Raw genomic sequence first — 19,455 nt, 5'->3', positions numbered from 1 at the left:
GGATGCAAGCAGGAGAGGGAACTGTTTCCACTAGTCTGGCAGAGAGATTAGCTAACTCAGCATATACTGGAACTGAACTCCAGTCTGGAGGAATCAGCTACTCATTGGATACAGATGCAACCATTAGTGAAATGCAAGTCAGTGTGATCTTGTGTTATATACACAGGGAAGCAAATTATACAAGGTGCAATTTAGTTAAGTTCAAATAAAATAGCTAACTGGGGAAGCAATTCACAATCTCGATTTTAATACTTGAATCTGACCTAAAGTAAATCTAATAGGAAAATCTGTATCTGACTACGAAAATATGCTGCAGAATAATTCACAGTAAAAGGAAAAAACTGGGAGAAATGACATTTAAAAAATACCAGGAGATTTACAGAAGGATATAAAGTCTTCAAAAATAATTGCTCAATAGAGAATACAACACACAAAGTTCATTATACTCCAGCTTACAATACTACAGTTAATTAAACTGTCAACAGGATAGCTTTATTAGATCTGGTCCAATACGAAACATCTCGACGTACTAATACCATAATCCTATGTATCCATTTTGGTGGTAAATGGTCCCAAATACGAGAGACACAAACGGATTCAAACATCAGGGTGAAGATCGAAAGATTCAATAAAACGACTGGCTGATCTATGGTACAGGGGCACATCTATTCAGCTAATTGCCTTTCCTCTGTTTGTAAAATTTACAATGTAAAGATAATAAATTCTGCAGTAGTGGTAATACTTCCTTGAATTGGGGTAAATTAATCAAATCATAATCAATCATCAGTCGCATCAATAATCCAATGCAGAACATATCTGGACACCAATTCACCACTGACCTGACAAAACATGGTGCTACTGCAACTAAACCATTAACCATGGATTTTATTTTCCACTCTTACGTGTGACAAATCAAAGGAACAGTGGCGTGCCAGAAGATATGGATATGTTGGTATCATGGGTCCCTAGTGTCTCATTTATGGGTACTACAGAGATTATGCCCATGAAGTAATAGCATGCTGGTTCTTCCCATCCAGAGTTCCCTATCTCAGCTAAGGAACTTGGAGATGGCCAGCACCTCAGGGAAAAAGCAACACAGTCACTTCCACGCAAACACTTAAAGATCAAAATACATCTGAGGCTCCCACCAAAAGGGGACTTATGTGCAGCAATATTAAGAGTGAGTGGAAGAAAACATGAAAGGAAAATGAAAACAAATAACACAGTATAGACGTAATAAAAACAAGAAATGCTGGAAATACTCAGCAGGTCTGGCAGCATCTGTGGCGAGAGAAGCAGAGTTAACATTTCAGGTCAGTGACCCTTCTTCAGTATAGACGCAGCTCCTTTCACCACTGCCAATTCTATAATTCAAGTTATCAGGTACCTTCATATGACTATTGGTAAATCTTGTAACTGAGAAAACCAGGCGTCAGGGTTTAAGATTTGTGTATTGCATATCACGGCTAACAGTACATTATCAAGATATAATTTCTTCATACCAGAGTCTCGAGCAACATAGCCTTACAAGGGCTAGCTATACAAATTAAGAAGCCTTGTACTGAGGTTAGCGTTGTTGACACATCAATATTAAGGCTGCAATATATTACAGTTAAAAAAGTCTTCGATGAATCGCTTATAACTGAGGCATACTAATGAAACACTTGGCCTATAAGCCTGTATGTATGTGTCACTTTTGTTGAATAGGTCCTGCTAATGATTTGAATGCAATGACTCCATTTTTACAAAGATATAATAATTAGTCCTGAAGGGTTCCAATTAGCTTGTACTTCAAACTTTTATTTCAAGATGATCGTTTAGTTTGTGACGTAAACATATCCTGGGTAGCTGAATAAAATGAAAAGCTATTGTATCCTGCAGGCAATAGTTAAGAAATCTAGTCACAATAGTGCATGTAAGCACTGCTTAAAACTGGACAATTTAGAAGTCAGTAGTCAAGGGAGAACAAGACCAAGATAGGGGACAAAGTATAACTCTTCTGAGGGAATGCCACTCAAGTTGTTCACCAATTCACTGGCATGCCAAGCTCATCCTCTGTCTGCACAATGGACTGATCATGTACCTGAAACCCAAAGCTCTGCACAGCTCCTTCTGCTGGACTAGAACATTTAGACTACCAACACTTCAGGATGGTGGAGCTAAGTGTCAGAATTTGGAGCTTTTGTCCTGTGACTTAATTTCACACAGGGATGAGCTTTTTGTTTTTTTAAAACAAGGTCTATTTTCTCCCCTTTTCAAGGCATTGACTCTTGCTGTGGTGCAGTGTCAAGGCAATAACTAAAGTGACCATTCTTTATTAATGAGTGAAGGTTGGCAATGCCATTCAAGTAAGAGAAGGCAGCTCAGTTAAGCTCGATTCCATCCCACACAACCACATTTTCCAGCAGAGATCATTGCACAGCAATGTGGAACATGAACCCCAGTCCAGGCTCTCAAGAAACCAAAAGTACCACCCCACTGCTGCCAATCACACAGAGATCAGCTAACTCTATGGAAATCAGGAATCAAATCCTCCACATTCAGCTTCACATGACTCAGCTACCTGCTGCCTTTGCCAATTAAGCCAGAAGAATGTACAACCAGACAGGTTTCATCAAACTCCAGAGATGGAACTTTGTCTGCTCTCTCTCAACTAGGATCAAAGCCAGGTCTTCCAAAAAAATGAGTGTTCAACAAGTTATATTCCAACATACCTGTTTCAAAATTTAGTTAAGTAACAAGTGGAACAATATTAACTACTGCAAATGTAATGGAACACTTCACTCACCATGTACTTTCCACTTGAGCCATGCATTCCAACAGAGAGAAAAAAATAAGCTAAATCTGATAAGCCAATGCCTACAACAGCTCTGTAACCAGCTTCCTAGGAAGTGAACAGAAGTTGGCCAGCTCTTCAATTTTTTCCATCAACACACATTCACCTCTTTTCGTTGGTAATATGGCTGAGATTGGAAACACATCATGTGGGAACTCAGCTGTACAAATTCACATTGTATCACTTTGTGACAGTAGATTTTCAAAGGGTTATATCCCTAGGCTTTTTAAAAATTTGGTGACAGCAAAATGGATATTCTGCAATATATTGCAGCTTTATGTTTGGTGCTAATCATTCACAAATTGGCAGTCAAAAAGTTAGTGTTCAACCCTTAACTGAATATGTATTCTATCCAGCTTTCAGTCTTTGATGACACATTTTAAACTAAAAATAAAAGGCAATGACAAAGCAAAGTACTGTGCCCCACCCCCAATATGTAATTGGGGTTTTGTAAAGTGGCTAAAAGTGTCCTTCCTTCTCAAGGAAAAAGTTGCAGTTCAAACTTTGGTGCCCACTCCAGTGCGGTGTTGACCACTGCATAGGCTGCTGCCCCCAATGCCACAGTCAGCCCCATCACTGCCAGTTTTATCAACCTCCTGGTCCCCGTTATTGCCACAATTGCACTCGTTCTGGGTTCTTGTTGGAGCTGTCCTCTGAATCGCCTCCTGAGCACTGCATCAGGACGCTGCTGTGCCGATACCAGTTCAAAATCCTTGAAGGTCGAGACAGCGGTGCTGTGGGGATGGATAGACAAAATGCCTCAATTAGACAATTCACATGCAGTGCAAAAAAAACCTCAAACCAACACTTAACCAATCCAGCAAGACGACAAAATCAACACACCAAAACATTTTTTAAAAATCGTGATTCAAAATTTTCACCTTGTTAAAAAAGTGTTAATGATCCCTCATTGGCTTAGTGAGCTTATCCAGACTGCAGAGCTACAACAGACCAGGAAGGTCAGAGGTTGGATTCTTGGTTTGTGCTGCGTTAGCTGATCAGGTTAGCGGGTGGAGAACAAACAAATTAGGAGCAGGAGCAGGCCACTCAATCCCTCGAGCCTGCTCCGCCATTCAATAAGTTCATGGTTGAACCGATTACTCCACATTTCCACCTACCCCCCGATAACCTTAACACCCCCTTATCAAGAATCTATCTATCGCTGCCTTAAAAATATTCAAAGACTCGGCTTCCACTGCCTTTTGAGGAAGAGAATTCCAAAGACTCACGACCTTCCTAAGAGGAAAAATTTCTCCTCATCTCTGTCTTATTTTTAAACAGTGACCCCTAGTTCGAGATTCTCCCACAAGGGGCAACATCCTTTCCACATCCACCCTGTCAAGAAGTAAGACTCCTCAGGATCTTATATGTTTCAATCAAGTTGCCTCTTAATCTTCTAAATTCCATCGGATACAAGCCTAGCCTGTCCAATCATTCCTCGTAAAACAGGCCACCCATTTCAGGGATTAGTCTAGTAAACCTTCTCTGTACTGCCTCCAATGCATTTACATCCTTCCTTAAATTAGGAGACCAGTACTGTACACAGTACTCCAGATGTGGTCTCACCAATGCCCTGTACAGCTGAAACATAACCTCCCTACTTTTGTATTCAATTCCCCTCGCGATAAACGACACCATTTTATTAGCTTTCCTAATTACTTGCTGTACCTGTATACTAACCTTTTGCGATTCATGCACTAGGACACCCAGGTCCCTTTGCATCTCAGAGCTCTGCAAGCTCTCACCATTTAGATAATATGCTTCTTTTTTATTCTTCCTGCTCAAGTGGACAAGTGGACAATTTCACACTTTCCCACATTTTACTCCATTTGCCAGGTCTTTGCCCACTCACTTAACCTATCTATATCCCTTTGTAGCCTCCTTATGTCCTCTTCACAAGTTACTTTCCTACCTATCTTTGTGTCATCAGCAAATTTAGCAACCATACCTTCAGTCCCTTCATCTAAGTCATTTACATAAATTGTAAAAAGTTGAAGCACCAGCACAGATCCCTGTGGCACACCACTCGTTACATCTTGCCAACCAGAAAATGACCCATTTATGCCTGCTCTCTGTTTCCTGTTAGCTAACAAATCTTCTATCTATGCCAATGTTACCCCCTACACCATGAGCTTTTATTTTCTCCAATAACCTTTGATGTGGCACCTTATCAAATGCCTTCTGGAAATCTAAGTACAATACATCCACCGGTTCCCCGTTATCCACAGCACATGCAACACCTCAAAGAGCTCCAATAAATTGGTTAAACATGATTTCCCTTTCACAAAACCATGTTGACTCTGCCTGATTACCTTGAATTTTTCTAAATGCCCTGCTATACTATCTTTAGTAATAACTTCTAACATTTTCTCTAAGACAGATGTCAACAGTTTCCTGTTTTCTGTCTCCCTCCCTTTTTGATTAAAGGATTTACATTCACTATTTTCCAATCTAAAGGAACCTTCCCCGAATCTAAGAAATTTTGGAAAATTAAAACTAACGCATCAACTATCTCACTGGCCACTTCTTTTAACACCTTAGGATGAAGTCCATCAGAACCTGGGGACTAGTCAACCTGCAGCTCCAACAGTTTGTTCAGTACCACTTCTCTGGTGATTGTAATTTTCTTGAGTTCCTCCCTCCCTTCCTTGCCTGACTTACACCTAATACTGGGATGTTACTTGTATCCTCAATAGTGAAGACCAATGCAAAATACCTGTTCAATTCATCTGCCATCTCCTTACTTTCCATTATTAATTCCCCGGACTGACTTTTTATAGGACCAAAGCACACTTTGTTAACTCTTTTCTTTTTAAAATATCTATAAACTCTTACTATCTGTCTTTATATTTCTAGCTAGCTTTCTCTTGTACTCTAATTTTATCTTCCTTATCAATCTTTTAGTCATTCTTTGCTGTTTTTTATATCCTGTCCAATCTTCTGACCCGCCTCCATCTTTGCGCAATTATAAGCTTTTTCTTTAAGTTTGATACTATCTTTAACTGCTTTAGTTAACCACGGATGGCGGGTCCCTCCCGTGGAAATTTCTTTCTTGTTGAAATGTATCTATTCTGTGTATTCTGAAATATCCCCTTAAATGTCTGCCACTGCATCTCTATTGACCTATCCCTTAACTTGATTTGCCAGTTCACTTTAGCTCGCTCTGCTTTCATGCCCTCACAATTGCCCTTATTTAAGCTTAAAATACTAGTCTTGGACCCACTCTTCTCTCCCTCAAACTGAATGTAAAATTCAATCATATTATGATCGCTGCTACCTGGGGGTGCCTTAACTATGAGGTCATTAATTAATTCCATCTCATTGCACAATACCAGGTCTAGTGGGTGGGAGGGGGAGTTGTGAGGAGGATGCAGAGAGGCTTCAGGGTGATTTGGACAAGTTGAGTGAGTGGGATAATGCATGGCAGATGCTGTATAATGTGGATAAATGTGAGGTTATCCACTTTGGTAGCAAAAGCAGGAAGGCAGATTATCTGAATGGCTGTAAACTGAGAGGGGAATATGCAACGAGACCTGCGTGTTCTCGTACACCAGTCGCTGAAGGTATGTATGCAGGTCCAACAGGCGGTAAAAAAGACAAATGGTATGTTGGCCTTCATAGCGAGAGGATTCTAGTACAGGATCAATGATATCTTGCTGCAATTATACAGGGCCTTGGTGAGGCCACACCTGGAATATTGTGTGCAGTTTTGGTCTCCTTATCTGAGGAAGGATGTTTTTGCTATAGAGGAAGTGCAGCGAAGGTTTACCAGACTGATTCCTGGGATGGCGGGACTGACATATGAGGAGAGATTGAGTCGGTTAGGATTATATTCGCTGGAGTTCAGAAGAGTGATGGGGGATCTCATAGAAACCTATAAAATTCTAACAGGACTTGACAGGGTAGATGCAGGAAGAATGTTCCTGATGGTGGGGGAGTCCAGAACCAGGGGTCATTGTCTAAGGATACGGGGTAAACCATTCAGGACTGCGATGAGGAGATATTTCTTCACCCAGAGAATGTTTAGCTTAGAGGTACAGCACTGAAACAGGCCCTTCGGCCCACCGAGTCTGGAATGGTGAACCTGTGGGATTCGCTACCACAGCAAGCAGTTGAGGCCAAAACATTGTACGTTTTCCAGAAGGAGTTAGATATAGCTCTTGGGTTTAAAGGGATCAAAAGGATATGGGGCAAAAGTGGGAACAGGTTACTGAGTTGGATGATCAGCCATCAACATAATGAATGGCGGAGCAGGCTTGAAGGGCCGAATGGCCTACTCCTGCTCCTATTTTCCATGTTTCTATGCATAGCCTGCTCTCTGGTTGGCTCCAGAATGTACTGTTCCAAGAAATTATCCCGAAAACATTCTATGTACTCCTCATCTAGGCTACTTCTGCCCATCTGATTTTTCCAGTCTATATGTTAAAATCCCCCAGAATTATCGCTGTACCTTTCTGGCAACCTGCCATTATTTCATCCTTTATATCCCGTCCCACAGTGTGATTAAGGTCAGGTGGCCTGTACACCACTCCCACAAGTGACTTCCTACCTTTATGATTTCTCATCTCTACCCAAACTGCTTCTACATCCTGGTCTCCTGAACTTAAGTCATCCCTCCCTATTGCACTAATACCATCATTAATTAACAGAGCTACCCCTCCTCCTTTTCCTATCTTCCTGTCCTTCCAAAATTCCATGTATCCTTCAATATTCAGATTCCAATCTATGTCGTCCTGCAGCCATGTCTCAGTAATGTCTATCAGATCATACTTATTTATTTCTATTTGCACTCTCAATTCATCTGTTTTGTTTCAAATGCTACATGCATTCAGATACAGTGCCTTCAGTTGTGTCCTTTTATTATTTTTGTAACCTCTAGCCTTATCTGTCATAGTCTGTTTATCATTTCCCAAATTAATACCTTTCTCTCTGGCCTTGTCTCTACTCCTTGATTTACCATATCTTCGCAACTTTGATCCCTTGCCCCCACTATTCAGTTTAAAGCCTTCTCTACTTCCCTAGTTATGTGGCTCGCTAAAATACCGGCCCCAGCATGGTTCAGGTGTAGACCGTCCCAACGGTACAGCCACCACTTGCCCAATGCCAATTTGCACGTGGCTCAGATTATTCCCTTTGAGGTTCTGCTTCTTAATTTGGCGCCTAGTTCCTTATACTGACTATGCAGAACCTCTTTCCTTGTCTTGCCTATGTCATGGTTTGTGCTGCCTTAGCTGATCTCAGCTGGACCAGGTTAGGGGGTGGAGAAGTAGTTAAAAAAAAAAACAGGCATTCAGTAACTTGTGCTGGAAATACATGTATGTACTTCAGGTGAACACAGATGAGGCCAAGCAAATAGCTCACCAATCACCGTCAAAAGAACATACATAAACAAAAGCCATGGTTGAAGTTCTGGAGGACAAACAACACTTGTGGAACCAAGTATTAGCAAGAAAATACTTTCAGGCGAGAAGAGAAAATTAATGAGGAGACAAACACGCAAATTCTCAGTCTACACATTTTTCGTAAAATGGTTATGTTGATTCTTTCATTGCACATGTGGCTGCTACACTGAATAATGCCACAAGCTGAGTACATAATGGGAGCAAGGCCATGATTCAAAGTGACATCAAGGGAATTCTATTAAATTATAGCAATAGCCTGAAGATAATGAAATTCAGATTTTTAAACCTTTGCACATTATACATTTTTAACTGGGGATCTATTAGTTTTCAGAAATTATAAAGACTGTAGTTAGTAATTTAACTTTCGGATTTATCTCTGCAGCCTACAGTCACATTTCTGTATCATTATAAAGAATAACCCTTTGATTTATATAGCACTTGCCATGTCAAATTGCACAACAAATTACCTTCTGCAGTACAGTGGTCATTCTGTGGACAAATGCAGCTGCCATGCTGCGCCATTTATAGTGACCAGTAGAACCAGAAAGATCCACTCCCCCATTCATGTCTACATGTCTATTCGATACCCCAGTATGGTGCAAGGACATGAATCAAGATTTTATCACTGTTCCCTAACCTTTGGACATTCATTACCTAAACCATAGCGGGTGATCTGTTTCAGTACTGCTAGGATACATCTCACAGCAGCCCAGCAATAATGGTTTCTCAAAATTTCCTTTACTCCCTCCATCTCCTCTCCACAGCAGAATTTGCTTAATTGCTCTTAGTTGCACTGACTCCACTCCTATTCCCATTGTTACTGTCATATCATTAACCAAAGTACTGTGCCACATTTGATACTCACCTCACCACATTACACAGTATTCCCTGCCCAAGAAGGACAGACCTGTGCTGCAAGAGCAACATTACATTACATAAACAAGACTGCTCAGAGCGGTGGTTTGGTTTTGGCCTGTGGCACTCTGAAATAGAACCATTTATATATAAATATGAAATACTTAAAACAATGATCAATAAAGTACAGGAGAAATATATTTGCTAATAAACTAGAACAAATTAACCAATAATGAGCAGTAGGGATGAAGACAGATCAGGGCAAAATTGAAACTAAATGAAAAAAAACATACACTAAACACATAGAAGACAAAGGAAGTGACAAAGGGGAATTCAAAGAGGTTAAAGAAGGAAGCTGCATAGATTTACCTATTGCTGGAAACCTTCTTTAGAATAGCACAAATCACCTAAACATCTGTTTCAGTTTCCTGATGGCATTCTTTATAGTAACTCTGATTGGGGCATAGGGCTCATTTTACCAGTTCACTGCAGCATTGGGAGCAGCATTTAGTGATCAGCCACAGCAACAGTACATAGCCAAAGTCCGCCAGCAGTGTGCCCCTCGATCCTTGCACTTCTTCAAACAATGAAGTAATACCCATTTCAATCAAATCCCACCACTCTAAGTTGTATTATAAAATTCTGGTTATTTGTGCCCAGCAGTAGAAAAATGACCACAAAGATAATGAGATGTTTGTTGCTTCACTAGTATATTCTAAGGAGACAAGTGCCACCCCAATCTAATCTGGCCTATATGCAATGTCAATCACATGCTATATGGTTGGCTGTTAATGCTCTCAAGGCAATTAGGGATGGGTAATTATTACTGCCTTGCTGGCATCATCCACATTCCAAGAACAAACGTACGAGAAAATGGGATGCTGCTCTGAAGGAACAGGAAGCACCATAAGGCTCCCATCTATGATGGCTTGAACACCATGGATGCCTGCAAGCCTGGAAAAGCCAAGGGCTGAGGCTTAACACACCCTGGCATTTATATTAACCCTGGCAAACAACACAACTGTAACCTCCTGATTACAGTGATGTACAGCAGATTGGTCGATACAGGCTATGTATACTGTGACCTCTTTAAAAACTTGAGTGACAAAAAGATTTTAGGTTGTTGCTATTTTCAGAGCAACACCTAAAACAAACGAACTGGCCATTTATTTCTTTGCTGTTTGCAGGACCTTGCTATGCAAATTGGCTGCCGCATTTCTCTACAACAATAACTGGAATTCAAAGGTATACCATTGGCTGTAAAACTTGTTGGGTTAGGCTGAGTTTGTGAAAGATACTATAGAAATGATAGTTCTTTCTTTCACTGGCACGGAGAATGCAGTGCAGGTTCCCAAATGAGATTGCACATCCGCTTCTAGCAGATGGTAATTCGCTGACCTTACTGAAACACAGCCTTTGCAAGCGCTGCTCTTAATGAAGTACAAAAAATGTTCTTCTGGGATGGTGCACTCACAGAGCTTGGTACCTCATATGTGGCATCTATTCAATGCATTCTCCGAAAGGCACATGGCCAATACTACAAATAATAGTCATTTAAACCCCTAAATGAGACTGTAGCCTTTAATAAGGTTGATGATTGCAATCAGTTAGTTACTGTGGAATGTGAGAGCATATTATTCAGTTTCAGCTTTCTTTTTACCATTGCTGCATTAAGTTACAGCTGACTACCAAGGAAATAGGGACCAGCACATGGAGGGTAGTCCATACAGACAAATAAGACGTCCAAGCAAACCTTAAAGAATATTATTTTTCCATTCTACAATGCTCCATTACTAATTCTATTAGATAGGGAAGGTTAAAAAACCCTTTAATCCATTTTATTACATCCATCCAAAATACCAATCATATTATCTTCCCGTAACAGTATCCAACTGTTTCTTAAAACAGACTAATGTCCTGGTCTTAAACACCTTTCCTGGCAACCCATTCCAGTTGTTCACTTCTGTGAAGAAATGCTTCCTAATATTTGGCTTAATATGTCCTTCAAACCTTGAAACTGTATCTTCATATCTATCAGCAGCTTTTGAATTTTTTTTTCTATCTTTTCCTCTTTAAATATCCTCTTCGAGATGGTTCTTTGAAGCTGGGAGAGCCTTGAATTGGTCAGATGTTCCTGACAGCTATGCCCTTTATTTAGTCAAATATATTAACCTAGTACTTTACCCATATACTGCTAATTATAGAAAAGAGCAGGTGGCCAGTTACTAGAAGCTGAAAGAGCAGAATATGGGAACCAGAGAGTATCGTTGTTGGGGCAGTCTGTGAACATACAGCTTATAATGAAATCTTCCAATGAAGATACCATAGTTACAGAATACAGTCCAAAAGGCAAAAGTTACCAATTATAAACTAAATTTGGCTAAATGCTCGGCAAGAGGTTTTTTGGGATAGCGGAGGATCACTCAAAGCATAAAAACATCTGACTGGCTCCCAGCACAAACTGGTGGTCATATCCAGGAAATCTTGGAACCCAAATGCGCCATCCTTCACTCAAATCCCAGTAGGAGGATGCATTCATCCTCCTTTTTCAGATTCTATTGAATAGATCTTCCCTAGACATATGTGCAACTCTTAATTTACTACTACAAGGTTACAAATCCAGCTGCACATCTGCCATCAAATTTACTTAAATGAGTTGTTTATTTCCAGGCACTGCGGGAAGTTCATAGAACAGTACCTGGAGTTCCAAGGTCTCTTTGGACCTCCAATGTGTCTACCTTTTCACTATTTAGAAACTACACTGTTCTATTCTAAGTCCAAAGTGGATGATCTCATATCTGCCTACACTGAAATCTACTTGCAACATTTTTGCCCATTTACTTAATCTATTAATATCTCTTTGTAATTTTATGCTTCCATCTACAGTGCTTACAATGTGTCACTGGCAAATTTGGATATAGTCATCTCAGTTGTTGCTAAATATGGTGAATAATTGAGGCCCAACACAGATCCTTGCAAAACACCAGGAGTCATATCCTGCCAATTAGAGTATATGACCATTATCCTTATTCTGTCTACTGCCACTTAGCCAATTTCCTAACCAGGTCAATAATTTGCCTTTAATCTCATCTTCTCTAATCTCTCCACATAACTTAAGTCCCTCATTCCTGGTACCGTTTTAGTAAATCTCCTATGCACCCTCTATCAATCTTCTTTATCAATAGGCATTGAGAAGGCCACACCCTGCCCAGCTTGCTTTTTTCTCCACTTGATCGGAGGTGGTTACTTAGCTGTGACTAAGCTTGCAAGTGAGAACAAAGGTGGGTGGTCAGGAAGAAAAACTAAGAAGTTTATTTCTAGGGTTACAAATGATCAGGTTACCCTTTAATCTGTTCCGGACCCCTCTCCACAGCTTTGTAATACAACTTCAAATAGTACCTGAACTGAAAAATGGTTGATTAATTAAAAAGAAAACACTTACCTTTAGCCTTCCCTTTCTCAGTTTACAGTTACAATGTAAACACAGTTGCATTTTCTGCCTGCCACTTAATTCGGTCATATAAAGCACCAGGTAAATGGAAAAGCACTTCTTGTTCAGAAGATAGCCCACAGCTCCTCACTCTACCTTTGCTGGAGATTGGATCTTGACAGCAAAGCCAGAGTTCAGAATCTAAATTGTGTCATCTAAATATGACAGAATGGTGAATGCATGTGCTATTATTGTATCCAGCCCATTAGCAGCCCTATTACACTACAATAGTCAGAAAGATATACCCCTCCCATCACATACATTATTTCCAAAAGAAAATCTATCTCCACTAGCTTATCTGATGTAAGTGCAATTATACTTATTGGGGAATTTAGGACCTTGCTATACCGGGGTGCTTTCTACCTGTGAACACAACCTGTAAGGAAAAGAAGACATAAAAAGAAGTTCTTAGAGTTTAATCATAGTGCCATTACGATATATTAAATACTAATTGGCTCTATAGTCATAGAAATGTTGCAGAGACTGGTGTACAAGCCTGAACTATTCCATCAGACACCCAGTGGAATTTATAGGTTATGCTGTCTCTATTGCCCACAAGACAAATTATATATTCATTGAATAATCAGAGTTTACACTAAATTAAGCCAGCGACATAATCGTCCACCTTTAAGATGGGATTATAGGTAGTTACAGCTAGCTTCTTGGGTAGATGTAGATGTCAATACCACACCAGAAGTCAAAACTGCCGTCAGCGCAATACATTTCAAGCAAGCAAGAAAAACAAAATCAAGAAAAATGCAGTTGAGGGTATTGGAATGCTGCTATCATATTGTCATGCTAGGCCCCCACCTGCCAAGAATGAGACACATTAATTTTGTCATGAACACTGATTTTTAAACTGTTACTGGAGTGAAGAAAGGACTTGCTTTAAAACAAAAGTTGCCAGATCTTGGCTGGAAAGACATTTGCATATTAATAGACAGTGTTTGGAAGGACAAAGCAGCCATTCCCTGACACATTCAACCCGCAATGGACTGTTGATCACCAGACATGAATCCCAAGAGAGAAAAGTCTCCGAGAGCGAACAAGGTTTAAGAATACTGGGCCCCAACGAAAAGCAAGATCTACCTTCAATCAAGAAATCAATAGTGAGCTCGAAGAACCATAACAACTACTCTTCAGATATTGCCTCAAACTTTTCCACTTGATTTTCCTTCTGCTCTTTTCTGTCTCTATTTGCATGTGCGTATCACATATGCATGCTAGCGTGGGCACGTCGTGTATCCGTAGGCATTAACCGAATTAGAGGTTAAGTTTAATAAATTTCAACTTTTCTTCTTTAAACCTATGAAAGCCTGTTTGTGCTGGTTTCTTTGCCTTATAATTGGAAAGTGGAGGTAAAAACAGTGTTTAAAATTAAACCCTGTTACAGTAAGACCAGGTGAAGGCTGAGAGGGACCCCTAGACATCTTTCTCACAGGGTTGTAACAATATACAGATTATAAAGGGTGGAATTTTCACCTATGCACAAGAAGAAATTTGCACTCTCATTTTCCCAACATGGCTCAGTTCCTGCTCTCAAATGGAATGGAAGTAGCAAAAAAAATTAATTAACTTTGTATCTGAACAGCAACACAAAAGAATATGGACCATGCAAACCTCCCTTGACCAGGCAGTGTTGTGTGGGGTGCAGGGTTAAACTTAAACAATGAGAAGAGGTGTGCGACGGAAATAATTTAAACCAGAAAGAGAGAACAATTAGATTGCTGGATGAGCCTCTAAGATTAAGTACCGAATTGCACTGTGTTTCTGTCACTGTGAAGCATCATATGTAAACTGAAGATTGCAACACTCTCGGAGAAGGCACACAGAAAGTCTGAAGTCCATACATGGAGACCAGAGACAGAGCAAGAGAGAGAGGAACAAGGCGGGAGCGGTGGTTTACAAAGTGCACCAAAAGCACAGAGTTGGAGACCGGAGACAGAGCAACAAAGGGTGCGCGCGGAGAGAGAGAGAGAGCGCGCGGGAGAGAGAGAGAGAGAGAGCGAGCGCGGGAGAGAGAGAGAGAGAGAGCGAGCGCGGGAGAGAGAGAGAGAGAGAGCGAGCGCGGGAGAGAGAGAGAGAGAGAGCGAGCGCGGGAGAGTGAGAGAGAGAGAGCGAGAGCGAGCGCGGGAGAGAGAGAGAGAGAGAGCGAGAGCGGGAGAGAGAGAGAGAGAGAGCGAGCGCGGGAGAGAGAGAGAGAGAGAGCGAGCGCGGGAGAGAGAGAGAGAGAGAGCGAGCGCGGGAGAGAGAGAGAGAGAGAGCGAGCGCGGGAGAGAGAGAGAGAGAGAGCGAGCGCGGGAGAGAGAGAGAGAGAGAGCGAGCGCGGGAGAGAGAGAGAGAGAGAGCGAGCGCGGGAGAGAGAGAGAGAGCGAGCGAGCGCGGGAGAGAGAGAGAGAGCGAGCGCGGGAGAGAGAGAGAGAGCGAGCGCGGGAGAGAGAGAGAGAGCGAGCGCGGGAGAGAGAAAGAGAGCGAGCGCGGGAGAGAGAGAGAGCGAGCGCGGGAGAGAGAGCGAGCGAGCGCGGGAGAGAGAGCGAGCGAGCGCGGGAGAGAGAGCGAGCGAGCGCGGGAGAGAGAGCGAGCGAGCGCGGGAGAGAGAGCGAGCGAGCGCGGGAGAGAGAGCGAGCGAGCGCGGGAGAGAGAGCGAGCGAGCGCGGGAGAGAGAGCGAGCGAGCGCGGGAGAGAGAGCGAGCGAGCGCGGGAGAGAGAGAGAGCGAGCGCGGGAGAGAGAGCGAGCGAGCGCGGGAGAGCGAGAGCGCGCGGGAGCGGAGAGAGAGAGAGAGAGATGAGCACGTGGGAGCAGCAGGAGCGGAGCAGGGAGAAAAAAAAAAAATCGAAAAGTGACATCCGAGTGAAGCCTCAATCAACAGTGACAGCAGGGAAACAGAGAGCCGCGTGGTTGAGTATACAGGTAAGCTTTTAATTTAATTTTATTTAAATCAAACATAGCATCAAACATCACAGGCAAGCGGGTAGGCGATTGATTTGGGAAGAAGCTACCTGTTTTTTGAGTATCTGGTAAGTGATTAAATTTAACATTTAAAATAGTAAAGGAATAGTGGTAAGCTTAATAAAATATATTTAAAAAGGAAAATAAAAAAAATTGTATAAAATAATTAAGTAATTAATTAAAACACGTTACGAATGGGAGGACAGCTGGTGTGTCACTGCTGCAGCATGTGGGAGCTCCTGGATGCCAGTGTGATCCAGGGCAAACACGTCTGCAGTAAGTGTCTGCGGCTCGAAGAGCTTTGGCTCAGTCATTGAACTGGAGTCCGAGCTGCAGACACTGCGACACATCAGGGAGGGGGAAAGTTAGCTGGGCATTTTGTATCAGAAGGCGGTCACACCCCTTAGGATATTAGAGTATTCTGATTTGATCAGTGGTTCGGGACTGGAGAGTGGGGCTGCAGCTGCAGCAGGTAAGGAGACCCAGAGGGCAGGAGCGCAGGAGCCTCAGCCTTTGCGATTATGCAACAGGTCTGAGGTTCTTTCAGCTTGTTCAGATGAGAGTGGGGGCTGCAGGGTGGATAAGCAACCTGACCATGGCACCATGGTACAGGAAGCCATTCAAGTGGAGGGATAAAAAAGAATGTAGTGGTACTAGGGGACAGTATATTTAGGGGGATTGACACTGTTCTCTGCAGCAAAGAGCGAGAGTCCAGATGGCTGTGTTGCCTGCCCCTTGCCAGGGTTCGGGACATCTGCTCACGGCTGGAGAGGAACTTACAGTGGGAGGGGGAAGATCCAGTCGTCGTCGTCTATGTAGGTACTAACGACATAGGCAGGACAAGGAAAGAGGTTCTGCACAGTCACTATGAGGAACTAGGCACCAAATTAAGAAGCAGAACCTCAAAAGGTAATAATCTCTGGATTACCTGAGCCACGTGCAAATTAGCATAGGGCAAATAAGATTAGAGAAATTAATGCCTGGCTCAAAGACTGGTGTGGTAGAAGTGGGTTCCAGTTCGTGGGGCACTGGCACCAGTACTGGGGAAAGTGGTGGCTGTACCGTTGGGACGGTCCACACCTGAACCGTGCTGGGGCCAGTGTTCCAACTAGTGGAGTAGAGAGGGTTCTAAACTGAATAGTGGGGGTAAGGGATCAAATTTGGGAAGATATGGTAAATCAAGGAGTAGAGACAAGGCAAGAGAGAAAGGTATTAATATGGGAAATGATAAACAGACTGACAGGAAGGGACAGAGAGTACAAGTCCAAGAGTAAATCAACAAATATGGCTAGAGGTTACAAAAATAATAAGGACAAAACTAAAGGCTCTGTATCTGAATGCACATAGCATTCGAAACAAAACAGATGAACTGAGAGCACAAATAGAAATAAATAAGAACGATCTGATAGCCAATACAGACAAGGCTGCAGGACAGCATAGATTGGAACCTGAATATTGAAGGGTACATGGCATTTAGGAAGGACAGGAAGCTAGGAAAAGGTGGAGAAGGTGGAGGGGTAGCTCTGTTAATTAATGATTGTATTAGCGCAATAGAGAGGGATGACCCAAGTTCAGGAGACCAGGATGTAGAAGCAGTTTGGGTAGAGATGAGAAATCATAAAGGCAAGAAATCACTTGTGGGAGTGGCGTACAGGCCACCTAACATTAACCACAGTGTAGGACGGGGTATAACGGAAGAAATAATGGCAGTTTGTCAGAAGGTACTATAGTGGGGTATTTTAACCTACATATAGACTGGTGCTTTTCAGTTCTGCCTGTCCCCTCCTGATTTGTGACACCCAGTGCCTCTGTCGCTTGTGACACCCAATGCAGTGGCCACTTTTTCTCTAATTACAGATTCAAGTAGTTTCTTAAAACATGTCTCCTTTTATAAAGGTACAGTACTTAGAATATTAGACTCAAGATTTTTAAAAATAAAATTGTGGCACTTGTCTGAAAACTAAATGCAACTAATTGTGTATTTGTCAGAAGGCACTATAGTGTGGATTGACTAGGATTAAGTGTCCTTCTTCAAATTTAAAATTAGCACTGATGTTTGTTCTGATGAATGCTACAGTTGTCTACATCAGTGCATGCAGCACATCCACTACCAAAATTGTTCTCTGTATTTTACCATTTAGCTAGTGTAGGAGGCAACTTGAATAATGTAAACTCAGTAAAATGAAATATTGTAAAACTATTACAATGGACAATCATTCAACTTTGTTGAAACCTATTGCAGATCAACAAAGAGAAAAGGAATCTCTGATTTCTCGGTTTAGACCATGCAGTGTTCAGATGCCAGCTCAGTGTCCAGGTTCCCCTCCTTCAAGTTTGCTACATACGAATTAGGAGCAGAAGTAGGCCACTTGGCCCTTCGAGCCTGCTCCACCATTCAATAAGTTCATGGCTGAACTGATTACTCCACATCTCCACCTACCTCCGATAACCTATCACCCCCTTGCTCATCAAGAATCTATCTACCTCTGCCTTAAAAATATTCAGACTCTGCTTCCACCGCTTTTTGCAGAAGAGAATTCCAAAGACTCACTACCCTCCTGAGAGAAAAAAACTTCTCCTCATCTCTGTCTTAAACCCCTCATTTTTAAACAGTGACCCCTAGTTCCAGATTCTCCCACAAGGGGAACATCCTTTCCATATCCACCCTGTCAAGACCCCTCAGGATCATATATGTTTCAATCAAGTTGCCTCTTACTCTTCTAAATTCCAGCAGATACAAGCCTAGCCTGTCCAATCTTTCCTCGTAAGACAGCCTGCCCATTCCAGGTATTAGTCGAGTAAACCTTCTCTGTACTGCCTCCAACGCATTTACATCCTCCTTAAATAAAGGAGGCCAGTACTGTACAAAGTACTCCAGATACGGTCTCACCAATGCCCTGTATAAGCATAACCTCCCTACTTTTGTATTCAATTCCCCTCGCAATAAACAATAACATTCTATTATTATTATTTGACCAGATGGAGCTGGCTATCCTGCACTAGACAAATTAGAAGATTGTTCAATTTAGACCAGTCTGTTTGTCATTTTCATTTATGAATATTTTTCTATTCCAACTATAGAATTTCACCATTTTAGACTGTTTCTTTATTGTCATGTTTTAAAATACTAAATGAAATTTACAAACAGTAGAACAAGTGTGCTGTTTGCGCAGCACTCATTAAGCATTTGCCCCCTGATCATTAAATCAATTATACGTGTGCTTCCCCCACCCTCACACAACTCAATGGGTAACTGCATAAGGTGTAGGCATTGAGCTGTATTATCAAACCTCAGCCAGATTGGCCTGGTCATCCTTTGAAGGGGGAATGAAAGGAAATAAAATGGTCAAAATATTACTTCAGTGACCCTTACTGGATGATAAATTTCCCATGGAACTGTGTACAAGTGAGAAAGAAATCCAGAAGACAAATGAAAAATTAAAATATCTCTATACATAAGCAACACCACAGCAAGACCATGAAGATACATCCTCAAATTTTAAGTCAGAGTCACACATAAAAAAAGTTTACAATGCTACAGATGATCATGAAGAATCCTTTATATAGTGTTGAGAATCTACTCAAAATGCCCTGATTTTGATATAAGCTGATAAATAAAACACATTCACATGCAATACCTCATAAATGAAGGGGTTTTTTTTTGGGGGGGGGGTGGTGGAGGGGGTGGGTGACACAGAAACTAACCCTGGTGCCATAAAAACAGGTGTAGGCCATTTAGCCCTCGAGCCTGTTAAGCCATTCATTGAGATCATGGCTGGTCTGCGACCTAACTCCATATACCCAACTTTGCCCCATCCCTAAATACTTTCAGCTAACAAAAATCTACCAATCTCACTTTTAAAATTAACAATTCATCTGGCACCAATTGGCAGTTGCGGAGGAGAGTTCCAAATTTCTACTA

General features: G+C 41.8%; 1 protein-coding gene across 3 annotated transcripts in view; it reads right to left on the bottom strand.

The window, feature by feature from the left end:
• Positions 1 to 329: 329 nt before the first annotated feature.
• The window catches only part of tbc1d20 (TBC1 domain family, member 20), a 53,362-nt gene continuing 34,236 nt past the window's right edge, over positions 330 to 19,455 (bottom strand). For 2 of the 3 annotated variants that reach the window (XM_068048617.1, XM_068048618.1), the window contains exon 8: positions 330 to 3,570. In XM_068048617.1, coding sequence (XP_067904718.1) covers positions 3,315 to 3,570 — 256 coding nt within the window. In that variant the 3' untranslated portion in view covers positions 330 to 3,314. Of the gene's footprint in view, positions 3,571 to 12,543; positions 12,960 to 19,455 lie in introns of those variants that run through there. The other variant, XM_068048619.1, reaches the window with a different exon arrangement.

The sequence above is a fragment of the Heterodontus francisci genome, chromosome 16 (genome assembly GCF_036365525.1).
Source record: "Heterodontus francisci isolate sHetFra1 chromosome 16, sHetFra1.hap1, whole genome shotgun sequence".
In the NCBI taxonomy this organism is placed as follows: domain Eukaryota; kingdom Metazoa; phylum Chordata; class Chondrichthyes; order Heterodontiformes; family Heterodontidae; genus Heterodontus; species Heterodontus francisci.
The sequence above is the reverse complement of the archived record's forward strand: the minus strand, read 5'-3'. Positions and strand labels throughout refer to the sequence as shown.